The sequence below is a fragment of the Myxine glutinosa genome, chromosome 14, assembly GCF_964187855.1.
Source record: "Myxine glutinosa chromosome 14, kmMyxGlut1.1, whole genome shotgun sequence".
In the NCBI taxonomy this organism is placed as follows: domain Eukaryota; kingdom Metazoa; phylum Chordata; class Myxini; order Myxiniformes; family Myxinidae; genus Myxine; species Myxine glutinosa.
Window position 1 is genome coordinate 82,798,240 of NC_136274.1, and position 12,951 is coordinate 82,811,190.

Consider the following 12,951-nt stretch of genomic DNA (forward strand, 5'->3'; position numbering starts at 1 on the left):
CTTCTGAAAAGTTTTATTTTTATTTTTGAGAGATCTGATCCTGACGACACAGAGAAATGGTGAAACATTACAGGAATGAGAAGCTCGCAAATTGTCCAAGATGTGCCAAAGGGAAACGGATAGAGCGGGATAATCGAAAGAAAAAGACGCATTCGTGTCACGCTGCCCTTCAAGATCAAAATATGGTACTGTTTCTCACAATAACTCATGGAAGAACGAGATGTTAGAATAGTGTTGGATTGTTCAATGTTCAACCCTGATTTTGTGACCTTTTTGTGTCGTCAAAAGTATCAGGAGAGTGGATGTGACCGGCGTGATCATAGACATAGAGTACCTTCAGAAAGTATTCACACCCCTTGACTTTTTCACATTTTGTTGTGTTACAGCCTGAATTTAAAATGGATTAAATTGACATTTTGTTTGTCACTGATCTACACATAATACCGCATAATGTCAATGTGGAATATTTTTTCTTACAAAAGAATTAAAAATGAACATCTTGAATCAATAAGTATTCAACCCCCTTGCTATGACACTCCAAATTGAGCTCAGGTGCATCGAAATTCCCTTAGATGTCTCGACAACTTGATTGGAGTCCACCTGTTGAAATGGAACACGCAATCTCATGTACAAGTGATGAGTAAATCTAACCCCAAATACCAGCAATTGGTCGCGATCACGTGGTCCATGCCAATCTTTTTTACACCCCATCCCCATACTCGAACCCTCTTACCACGTAACAATATGTTACAATATGAAGGAGAAAGATGGTGCTCACCTAACATAAGTTAACGTTGATATTATAATATGTCTGCAAGCGTTCATAAGCCATTCCCTCAAGTTGATACAGGAGATGTTGTTCCTGGGAGTTGAAGCTCGTTTCCCCAGTTAATACAAAGCAGACCGGAATGAAAACTGCGTTATAAACCGTTTATTCAGTGAAAGCAACACCCAGTTGACTAAAGGAATAAGTGTGGCAATCTGTGTAGTTGCATATCCAGTGTGCATCAGTTTATGACCCTTTTAAAAGATCCTGAAGTATCCACAATGTCCAACAGAAAGCCCTTAGGGCTGGCAACTTAAACCTGATGCGAGGCCACTCCTCAGGAAGCAGATTCGTGGTTGCTTGTGGCCACAACCAAGGCAATATTATTTTAGATAAGACACCGCATCAGGTCATGGTGGTGTAATGCTTAGAGTGTCCACTCCGGATGTGGAAGGTCGGTGGTTCAAACCCCGACCGAGTCATACCAAATACTTTTTAAATGATACGTGCTGCTTCCTTGCTGCTCAACATTTAAAAAGGATAGAGCATTGACAAGCAACCGTAGGTTGGCAGGCATTCCACAGGCTTGATGGGCCTAATGGGCTCCTCCTGTGTTTAAGTTAAGTAACTGAACTCCCATTTGCATTGGTAAGTCCGTTTTGTGGATTAGAAGCATCCACTTGTAGGGTTTATGGGTTCAGCCGAGACTTGCAGGGTTTATGGATTCAACCGAGACTTGCAGGGTTTATGGATTCAGCAGAGACTTGTAGAGTTTATGGGTTCAGCCGAGACTTGCAGGGTTTATGGATTCAGCAGAGACTTGTAGGGTTTATGGATTCAGCCGAGACTTGTAGAGTTTATGGGTTCAGCCGAGACTTGTAGGGTTTATGGATTCAGCCGAGACTTGCAGGGTTTATGGATTCAACCGAGACTTGCAGGGTTTATGGATTCAGCAGAGACTTGTAGAGTTTATGGGTTCAGCCGAGACTTGCAGGGTTTATGGATTCAGCAGAGACTTGTAGGGTTTATGGATTCAGCCGAGACTTGTAGAGTTTATGGGTTCAGCCGAGACTTGTAGGGTTTATGGATTCAGCCGATACTTGTAGGGTTTATGGGTTCAGCCGAGACTTGCAGGGTTTATGGGTTCAGCCGAGACTTGTATGGTTTATGGATTCAGCAGAGACTTGTAGAGTTTATGGGTTCAGCCGAGACTTGCAGGGTTTATGGATTCAGCCGAGACTTGCAGGGTTTATGGATTCAGCAGAGACTTGTAGAGTTTATGGGTTCAGCCGAGACTTGCAGGGTTTATGGATTCAGCCGAGACTTGTAGGGTTTATGGGTTCAGCCGAGACTTGTAGGGTTTATGGGTTCAGCCGAGACTTGTAGGGTTTATGGATTCAGCCGAGACTTGCAGGGTTTATGGATTCAGCAGAGACTTGTAGAGTTTATGGGTTCAGCCGAGACTTGCAGGGTTTATGGATTCAGCCGAGACTTGCAGGGTTTATGGGTTGAGCCGAGACTTGTAGGGTTTATGGGTTCAGCCGAGACTTGTAGGGTTTATGGATTCAGCTGAGACTTGCAGGGTTTATGGATTCAGCGGAGACTTGTAGGGTTTATGGGTTCAGCCGAGACTTGTAGGGTTTATGGGTTCAGCCGAGACTTGTAGGGTTTATGGGTTCAGCCGAGACTTGTAGGGTTTATGTGTTCAGCCGAGACTTGTAGGGTTTATGGGTTCAACCGAGACTTGTAGGGTTTATGGGTTCAGCCGAGACTTGTTGGGTTTAATTTATTCAGCCAAGACTTGTAGGGTTTATGGGTTCAGCCGAGACTTCTGGGGTTTATGGATTCAGCCACGACTTGTAGGGTTTATGGATTCAGCCGAGACTTGTCGGGTTTAATTTATTCAGCCAAGACTTGTAGGGTTTATGGGTTCAGCCAAGACTTGTAGGGTTTATGGGTTCAGCCGAGCTGCTCCTGTTGCCCAGATAGTCTTGTAGGGTTTATGGGTTCAGCCGAGCTGCTCCTGTTGCCCAGATAGAGTGCTCCTGTTGCCCAGATAGAGACCACCTTTAGAGGCCATGTTCCCCGCCGAGCAGGGGTTTTCCCTGCACAGTGGTCCCCTTTTTGTCCCCGCCGAGCAGGGGTTTTCCCTGCACAGTGGTCCCCTTTTTGAAGCAATGTTTTATGGCCAGATGCACTTTCCGCATCTGGCCATACCCCAACCCTGTTAGTCGTCTCTTGCGACACACCGGGAATTACCAATGAACTGGTACTCACTTTGCCGACCTCTGAAGGATGACAGGCTGAGTCAACCCTCCTGGTGTTAATTCAGTGATCGACCAGGATTCGAACCCAGGATCCTAGGATCCCAAGCCAGCACCCTAACCGCTAAGCCAACACCAGGCTTTCTGTTGCAATTACACTTTATATGCAAAATCCCTCCCATGTTAAGGCGACTGATAAGGAAACGATGAGCGTTTGATATTAGGTCTCTTCTTGGTTAATATCTCCATTTGCGGGTTTCAGAAGGTGGAACGGAGGCCCTCCCAGGTCTCGATGTATCCACCTTCGTGTGTGTGTGTGTGTGTGTGTGTGTATGTGTGTGTGTATAGACATATGAGTGTGTGTGTGTGTGTGTGTGTGTGTGTGTGTGTGTGTGTGTGTGTGTGTGTGTGTGTGTGTGTGTGTGTGTGTGTGTGTGTGTGATCACGCAATATTTGTGTGCATATGTAAGATTAACTGGAACAATGTGACTGTGTCGCCAATATGCCGACACATCGTCCCACAACGGGTACATGTCATCACTCTGCATATGTATGGGTAGTGGATCACGTTTGTGAAGTTTCGTGTTGATTGGATAAGGTTCGTTTTTCTATCCATTATGGCTGCCAAACCACGTGACCATGACATCATCATTTTCAAACTATATGCAACAGTGCTGTTAGATGATATTTGTAAAATGTCGCATCGATGGGGTGAGCGGTTTCAGAGATATAATTATTTAATATTTTTCTTCAATCCAATATGTCTGCCAAACCATGTGACCTGTTATGTCATAAATGTAATATTTCAATACAAATGGGTCATAGATCATGTGCATGCAATTTCAGATTTTTAGGATAAGGAATTCGATTAAAACATTTTTGGCTGGTATACCACTTCACCTATGATGTCATTATCATGCTTTTGTTCCCCATTGAGAGTACTTGACAATGTGGCAAGTTTCAAATTTTTCCATTCAGCGGTTTCCGAGAAATCATTTTTTAATTATTTGCGTTTAATCCAAGATGGCTGCCATACCACGTGACCTATGACATCACAATTGTCAAAACATTATGCGTGGGTGTCACTCCTACTCTGAAAGTTTCATCTCAATGGGACATGTGGTTGCTGAGAAAAACGAGGTTTAGCCCGTACTGACGTACGGACTAACGTACGTACTGACGTACTTATGGATTCAACCGAGACTTGCAGGGTTTATGGATTCAGCAGAGACTTGCAGGGTTTATGGATTCAGCAGAGACTTGTAGAGTTTATGGGTTCAGCCGAGACTTGTTCCGAGCCGAGTTCAGACCGAGAACATAATGCCTCCGGCGACTTTGTCGGCGGAGGCATAAAAAATACTAATCCCATCACCTCTAAATCGAATGTTCTGCCACCTTTCTAAACGAGTATTTCCCCCCATGACCATTGCTCCTGTACCCTGTCTCTCTTCTATTTTGTAACGTCACACAACCAGACAAAAATAGTTGGGTTACAAAGAGGGTCTCTGGGTTACACAGGCCTCAGGCTCACGAGTCTTATTAGAGTTTCCATTAACACAGCATATCGATGCACATGAAAATGTTTTGAAGAATTATTTATTACATGAACAAATATGGCAGGAAGGTTCTTTTTTTATTCTAATGCTTTTTGAAAAAAAAAAAACCGGGGGGATATTGTAGCCGGCTCCGTCCGTCTGTCTGTCAGCGCTCCGTTCATCTGTCTGTCAGCGCTCCGTTCATCTGTCTGTCAGCGCTCCGTCCGTCTGTCTGTCAGCGCTCCGTTCATCTGTCTGTCAGCGCTCCGTCCGTCTGTCTGTCAGTGCTCCGTCCATCTGTCTGTCAGCACTCCGTCCGTCTGTCTGTCAGCGCTCCGTCCGTCTGTCAGCGCTCCGTCCGTCTGTCTGTCAGCGCTCCGTTCATCTGTCTGTCAGCGCTCCGTTCATCTGTCTGTCAGCGCTCCGTCCGTCTGTCTGTCAGCGCTCCGTCCGTCTGTCTGTCAGCGCTCCGTCCGTCTGTCTGTCAGTGCTCCGTCCATCTGTCTGTCAGCACTCCGTCCGTCTGTCTGTCAGCGCTCCGTCCGTCTGTCAGCGCTCCGTCCGTCTGTCTGTCAGCGCTCCGCCCGTCTGTCTGTCAGCGCTCCGTGCATCTGTCTGTCAGCGCTCCGCCCGTACGTCTGTCAGTGCTCCGTCCGTCTGTCTGTCAGTGCTCCGTCCGTCTGTCTGTCAGCGCTCCGTCCGTCTGTCTGTCAGCAGTCCATCCGTCTGTCTGCGCTCCGTCAGTCTGTCTGTCAGTGCGCCGTCCGTCTGTCTGTCAGCGCTACGTCCGTCTGTCTGTCAGCACTCCGTCCGTCTGTCTGTCAGCACTCTGTCCGTCTGTCTGTCAGCACTCCGTCCGTCTGTCTGTCAGCGCTCCGTCCGTCTGTCTGTCAGCGCTCCACCCGTCTGTCTGTCAGCGCTCCATCCGTCTGTCTGTCAGCGCTCCGTCCGTCTGTCTGTCAGCGCTCCGCCCGTCTGTCTGTCAGCGCTCCGTGCATCTGTCTGTCAGCGCTCCGCCCGTACGTCTGTCAGTGCTCCGTCCGTCTGTCTGTCAGTGCTCCGTCCGTCTGTCTGTCAGCACTCCGTCTGTTTGTCTGTCAGCGCTCCGCCCGTCTGTCTGTCAGCGCTCCGTGCATCTGTCTGTCAGCGCTCCGCCCGTACGTCTGTCAGTGCTCCGTCCGTCTGTCTGTCAGTGCTCCGTCTGTCTGTCTGTCAGCACTCCGTCTGTTTGTCTGTCAGCACTCTGTCCATCTGTCTGTCTGTCAACCCACCTCCTCCTAAACGCTGACACAGAAATTCACCAAACTTGGTAGTTTTCATCACCACATGGTAAGAAGATGCAAGAGCAGCATCATTTTTGGGCCTGTCCACTGGGAGGTGGGTCAAAAGGTCAAAAACCAGAAAAAGCAATTATGGCCTTATTTTGAAACATTTTTGAATGAAACTTTGTATATTTAACCAACATTTGGGGACGCATGAAATCTGGAACGGTTTTTAGGATTTGTATCCCGGTCATGCCCCAGGTGTGAAGGCTTGCAGTCACAGGGGTCAAAACTGGGGAAAATAATTAGTTCAAAATCTGATATTGGGTCATTCGTGGTGGAACTTTATGGCATCTTTCAACTTTGCTTTACATGAGAAGCGTGGGGATTTGCGTAGGCATGCCATCAACTTTGCTGCAGTTTTTGTTTTTGTTTTTCACCATATGTGGCACAGAATATGCTGAGGTCACTGGGAAATCCAGAAACAAAATGGCTCCCGAGCCTCGATTTCCGCCACAGACTGGCTCCAGGTTATATCAACAACACGTCTCTCGTGCCGAACTCCAGTCGCCAAAATCATCAGAAATAGCTCATTCTGATTATGTCGTCATGTTAAAGAGAGGGCACAGTAAGCACAATTTGTTTTCTCAATACCTTGCCCTTACATCCCTTACAAAAAAAATTCCCACGAGATTTGATGTGATTATCATTAGAAATCGGAGGGGATTGTTGTGAGGAGCTGTGAGGAGCTGTGAGGGGTTGTGAGGAGCTCGCCAAACATGTAGAATCAACATTTTAATGGACACGGAGTTTGAGATTTGGCAAAGTCTGTTTCCTTATGAACTGCTAATGCTCCCATGTGTTTATTCAATTGCTGATTGCTTCCCTCAACTTTAACAACTTGTGTCCTCTTCCACTTCCCTCACTCGCTCATTCTTCCATTTCCCTCACTCACTCGCTCATTCTTCCCCTTCCCTCACTCACTCACTCTTCCCCTTCCCTCACTCGCTCATTCTTCCATTTCCCTCACTCACTCGCTCATTCTTCCCCTTCCCTCACTCACTCATTCTTCCCCTTCCCTCACTCGCTCATTCTTACACTTCCCTCACTCATTCGCTCATTCTTACACTTCCCTCACTCATTCGCTCATTCTTCCCCTTCCCTCACTCACTCATTCCTCTCACCAATTCTTCGTCCAAGTGGCCCTCTACCCTTGTTGCCGGTGCGTGCTTCCCCTGCTTTCCACCGTTGTTTACGTTCTGTTCTGCATCCCAGCTCTTCCATGAACCTGGAGTTGGTATTCCAAAATAAATAAATAAATGCGTTGCAAAACAACTACAGAAAATACTTATTGTCAACAAGAGGCGTGCGTGTACAATACCTGCAATCCCAGGAAATACTGGATTCCGCTGTAAATCAAGAAGCCCTCATCATATCCAAACAACAGCCAACCACTTTTTCCACTTGTTGTGCAACCTCTTTTTCCACTTGATTTGCAACCTCTTTTCCACTTGATTTGCAACCTCTTTTTCCACTTGATTTGCAACCTCTTTTTCCACTTGTTGTGCAACCTCTTTTTCCACTTGATTTGCAACCTCTTTTTCCACTTGTTGTGCAACCTCTTTTTCCACTTGATTTGCAACCTCTTTTTCCACTAGTTTTGCAACCTCTTTTTCCACTTGATTTGCAACCTCTTTTTCCACTTGATTTGCAACCTCTTTTTCCACTTGATTTGCAACCTCTTTTTCCACTTGATTTGCAACCTCTTTTTCCACTTGATTTGCAATCGCTTTTTCCACTTGATTTGCAACCTCTTTTTCCAATCGATTTGCAACCTCTTTTTCCACTTGATTTGCAACCTCTTTTTCCACTTGATTTGCAACCTCTTTTTCCACTTGATTTGCAACCTCTTTTTCCACTTGATTTGCAACCTCTTTTTCCACTTGATTTGCAATCGCTTTTTCCACTTGATTTGCAACCTCTTTTTCCAATCGATTTGCAACCTCTTTTTCCACTTGATTTGCAACCTCTTTTTCCACTTGATTTGCAATCGCTTTTTCCAATCGATTTGCAACCTCTTTTTCCACTTGTTTTGCAACCTCTTTTTCCACTTGTTTTGCAACCTCTTTTTCCACTTGATTTGCAACCTCTTTTTCCACTTGATTTGCAACCTCTTTTCCAAGCCTCACCATCAACCGGGTGAATAAAAAGAATGTACCTCTTGTAGATTGAACGTGACCACCAGGGCCCCACAGGTATTTTGAAGATACGCAAGGTCACCATTTGGATGGGAAGATGTCGACCATCTTTCCTTTCCTAATATAATCAGAGCGAAAGCTTTTTCCTCCCTCAAGCTGTCATCTCTGCAGTCTTCACACATGCATTCCAACAATCGGCGTGGCCACATCGTCCCAAATTCTGATCCGGTCTGGGATACATCAGTCGCTGCAGTTCTCGGGCTGCACACGGGCAGGTTAAAGAGGGGCCGAGAGGATCAGACAAGTGAAAGGATTGTGTTTCTACAGCTGTGCATCCCTCCTTTCATCGCTTCTTCCGTGCCCTTTGGGTTGCGGCCTGCTTTTATGCACACACAGCAGGCTTACAGTTTTACGCAGAAATAATGGGAATGGAAATGTATTTTCCTTAATTATTTACCTCATATCCTTCAAGCCTGGTGTTGCCTTAGTGGTTAGGGTGCCGGCTTGGGATCCTAGGATCCTGGGTTCCTTGGCGGTTAGGGTGCCGGCTTGGGATCCTAGGATCCTGGGTTCGTTGGCTTAGCGGTTAGGGAGCCGGCTTGGGATCCTAGGATCCTAGGTTTGTTGGCTTAGCAGATAGGGTGCCGGCTTGGGATCCGAGGATCCTGGGTTCGTTGGCATAGCGGTTAGGGTGCCGGCTTGGGATCCTAGGAACCTGGGTTCGTTGGCTTAGCGGTTAGGGTGCCGGCTTGGGATCCTAGGATCCTGGGTTTGTTGGCTTAGCGGATAGGGTGCCGGCTTGGGATCCTAGGATCCTGGGTTCGTTGGCATAGCAGTTAGGGTGCCGGCTTGGGATCCTAGGAACCTGGGTTCGTTGGCTTAGCGGTTAGGGTGCCGGCTTGGGATCCTAGGATCCTGGTTTAGTTGGCTCAGCCGTTAGGATGCCAGCTTGGGATCCTCGGATCCTGGGTTAGTTGGCTTAGCGGTTAGGGTGCCGGCTTGGGATCCTAGGATCCTGGGTTCATTAGCTTAGCGGTTAGGGGGCCGGCTTGGGATCCTAGGATCCTGGGTTAGTTGGCTTAGCGGTTAGGGTGCTGGCTTGGGATCCTAGGATCCTGGGTTAGTTGGCTTAGCGGTTAGGGTGCCGGCTTGGGATTCTAGGATCCTGGGTTAGTTGGCTTAGCGGTTAGGGTGCCGGCTTGGGATCCTAGGATCCTGGGTTAGTTGGCTTCGCGGTTAGGGTGCCGGCTTGGGATCCTAGGATCCTGGGTTCGTTGGCATAGCGGTTAGGGTGCCGGCTTGGGATCCTAGGAACCTGGGTTCGTTGGCTTAGCGGTTAGGGTGCCGGCTTGGGATTCTAGGATCCTGGGTTAGTTGGCTTAGCAGTTAGGGTGCCGGCTTGGGATCCTTGGATCCTGGGTTAGTTGGCTTAGCGGTTAGGGTGCCGGCTTGGGATCCTAGGATCCTGGGTTCATTGGCTTAGCGGTTAGGGTGCCGGCTTGGGATCCTAGGATCCTGGGTTAGTTGGCTTAGCGGTTAGGGTGCCGGCTTGGGATCCTAGGATCCTGGGTTAGTTGGCTTAGCGGTTAGGGTGCCGGCTTGGGATCCTAGGATCCTGGGTTCGAATCCCTGTCATCTGCTGAATTAACGCCGGGGGGTTGACTCAGCCTGTCATCCTTCCAACGTCGGCAAATTGAGTACCAGTTCACTGGTAATTCACTGTGTGTCTCAAGAGGTGACTAACAGGGTTGGCGGCAGGAAGGGCATCCGGCCGTAAAACATTGCTTCAAAAAGGCCAAACCCCGCTCTGTGGGGTAAAATGGCCTCGAAATGTGGTTCTTTTCTTGTTCTTCTATATCCTTCGTCTCCATCTCACTTGTCCCTCGAAGTTGCGGTTTTCTAAAGCTTCACATTACCTCTCCGCTTCGGGCAAAGCTGCAGAATTTCTAGAATGATGAAGTATTCGTCCATTGTTTTGTAGGCAATTTGTGAACTTTTTCCCCCTCTCTCTTTCTTTTTGCAGGAAAATTCTCCAGTTCGGATTCTGCTTTCAGCCAGAACAAAAAGGTATGCAGGAAATTTCAGTGTCCAAGTGTTTATGCATTCCCACTCTAGCTGAGCGAGTCGCCACGCGTCCACACCTGCTGGAAACTCCATCTGGCCCTACTTAGGGATGGCTGGACTCGGCCTGTACTTGAGGGATGCTCACAATTGATCACACCTACTTCAAAGGAGCTAACCTGAAAAAAAAAAAAGAGTTTCAGTCATTTGGTTGCTTTTTGGGGAGGAAGTTGAAACATGAAAACGAACCCTGTGATGTTATTGTTGTTGATATTTTTTTAGACAGTGATGTATGATCTATTTATCACAGGGACAGCATTTGGTTAAAAAGCTAGGCCTTTGCTTTCACAACGCTTGAGGTTGTCTTTGAAGAGGCAGCCTCTTTCCTCTTTCATGTAGGCCGAAAGAGGACATAATCAGGGCATCCTTTGGTTCAAAGAACATCTGAACGTAGAACGACACAAAACAAAGATGAAAAGCCACATTCGAGAATGAGTTAATGAAGAATGAAAATTTTCGTACAATCTCATTGGGCAATTGGTTTGATGATTTCATGGTCTATATTATTGAAACACTTCTCTGTATTATTGTTGTCCGTGTGAAATTCTGAACTTTCTCTCTCTTTATATTGTTTTTCGTGTCCATATCCAAATTTCCGTGGTTGATTATAATCACCTGAAGACAGGAAGCAAAGGACGAAATAAGTACACATCTTGTACGGAAATTTCATGTCCTCCAGAGAACAAGCCTGGGAAATTTTACCATCAAACAGGGACAAAATTCCTTTGATCTTTCTCCTGGGAAAGAAAAATCTGAAAATGTGCTCGACTTCATGAAGTGAACGATCCGAGCCGTGCGGGTCCCATTCGAGAATATTTGTCCGACGTCAAACACGTATCCTCTGGATTCTCGTCCTCTTTTGTTCCGACTGCCTTACATTTGTCATCGCCATTCCAAATCCTCATGGGTGCTTTCGAGTGAGTTTGCTAAGGCTACATGTCACAACACTGCCATTCGCTGCACCTGCATGCCATCGGCCTCTTTCACAAAGCATCCTAAGAAAATGTTACAGCACTGGCTGAAGACAGACGGTGGACAAACGAAACATTAAAGTAACCTCGAGGGTACCTGGCAAATGCCGAAGACATCACTGCATATAATTCTACAGACTTGCTGACATTCGTAACCAGTCATTTGGACATTCGGATGATCCCATTGCCATAAGAGCGTGACGGAAAAATTACTGACTGTACAGAACTGGCTCACGAAACAAAATTCATTTGGAACGCATAATGAAGAAAACATGCAAGCAGATTGTTCCTCTCTCTCTACTTCCTTGTCAAAACAAAATTCCACATCCTTTTTCTTCTTCCTGCCATCAGCCCACTACAGAATGTAAAAATAATGTAACAATTTCCAAAATAAAAATTCCACTTTGACATTATGGGGTATTATGAGTCGATCCGTGACAAAATGTCCCAATTTAATCCATTTTAAATTCAGGCTGTAATGCAACAAATGTGAAACAAGACCGAAAGTCTAACAGCGGCGTAGCCGGGCTTGTAAAATATTATAAACCACAATACACATGATTAGCTTTTTAAACAGTCGCTAATGCTGTTTATAACATTAAACAAACAAATTTGGAGGAATCCAGACATCCGCGAGGTAAGTTTTACTGACAGAACTGAGGGAAGGTCTACTGTAATCGAGATTATATCCCACAAGGGTTGGGTACGTACCATAGACTCCTTTAGAGAGTCTCTAAAGGAGTCTATGGTACGTACAGTATTGTTGGAAGAGACATAACGCCGATGCTTTCGATATTTCATGGTCATTTTAACAATCGGTTTGTTAGGGTTATCGGTTTGCATGGCGATTGTGATATATGACACGTATCCTCTGGATCAACGATATGTTCAGCATGAACGGCATATAAATCAAAATGGCGGTGTGGAGGGTCATCTGCCGTACCGCCGTAATGACATCAGACGTAATCACATCACCCTGTCATGTGACCAGATCCTCAGCTCTGATTGGTATACGCTTGAGGGGACGGCTATGCTGTAAAAAGTCAAGGGGTGTGAATACTTTCTGAAGGCCCTGTATGTCACAAATAAATGCGAAAAACAATTATCAAAGAATAAAGAATACCGACATAGAACGAGGCTGACATGAAAACATATCCGTCCTAGAGAAACAAAATCAAAGGCATAAACCAACTCGTTGTACCAGTATTCCAATACAGCTGCTGAATAATAAACCGGCCACAATCCGAAGCTAGAGCGAAATTGATGACGCGCCATCACAAATCCCCACTCTTCCCACCTAAACCAAACTTGAAATTGGCAAAACGCTCAACCAGGAATGACCCAATATTAAATTTTGAGTTTTAAAATATCTTCTGTTTTATCCCCTGTGATCCTAGGTCCCAACCCCTGGGGCATCAACTGGGGATCAAATCTCAAAAAAATGTTACATATTTCATGTGTCCCCCAATGATGATTGCAAATACAAAGTTTCATTCGAAATGTTTTAAAATATGCCTGTAATTATATTTTTGGTATCGGACTAATTTGACCCCACCCGAGGGGGCAGAGACAAAAATGACACTGCTTTCGCACCTTCGTGTCATTTAGTGATCATAACGACCAAGTTTGGCGAATTCCTGCACAACCGTTTAGGAGAAGACAGCATGACGGATGGCACAGTCGATTACTATATTCCCCATTTGTTTGTTTTTTGTTTTTTTAAGTATAGGGATAATCAACAAACTAGATATAAGAACAAGAAAACTCCTCGCCATCCATAAAATGTTCCACACAAATCAATGCGTCTCGACAATGTACCTGCCGAGACGAGAAA

The 12,951-nt window shown here is 46.1% G+C and overlaps 1 protein-coding gene across 1 annotated transcript in view; it reads left to right on the forward strand.

Moving 5' to 3' along the window:
- UST (uronyl 2-sulfotransferase) overlaps positions 1-12,951 on the forward strand; it is a 91,149-nt gene that overhangs the window by 18,529 nt on the left and 59,669 nt on the right. Inside the window, exon 2 of the mRNA XM_068136263.2 lies at positions 10,049-10,092. Coding sequence (XP_067992364.2) covers positions 10,049-10,092 — 44 coding nt within the window. The remainder of the gene's footprint in view (positions 1-10,048; positions 10,093-12,951) is intronic.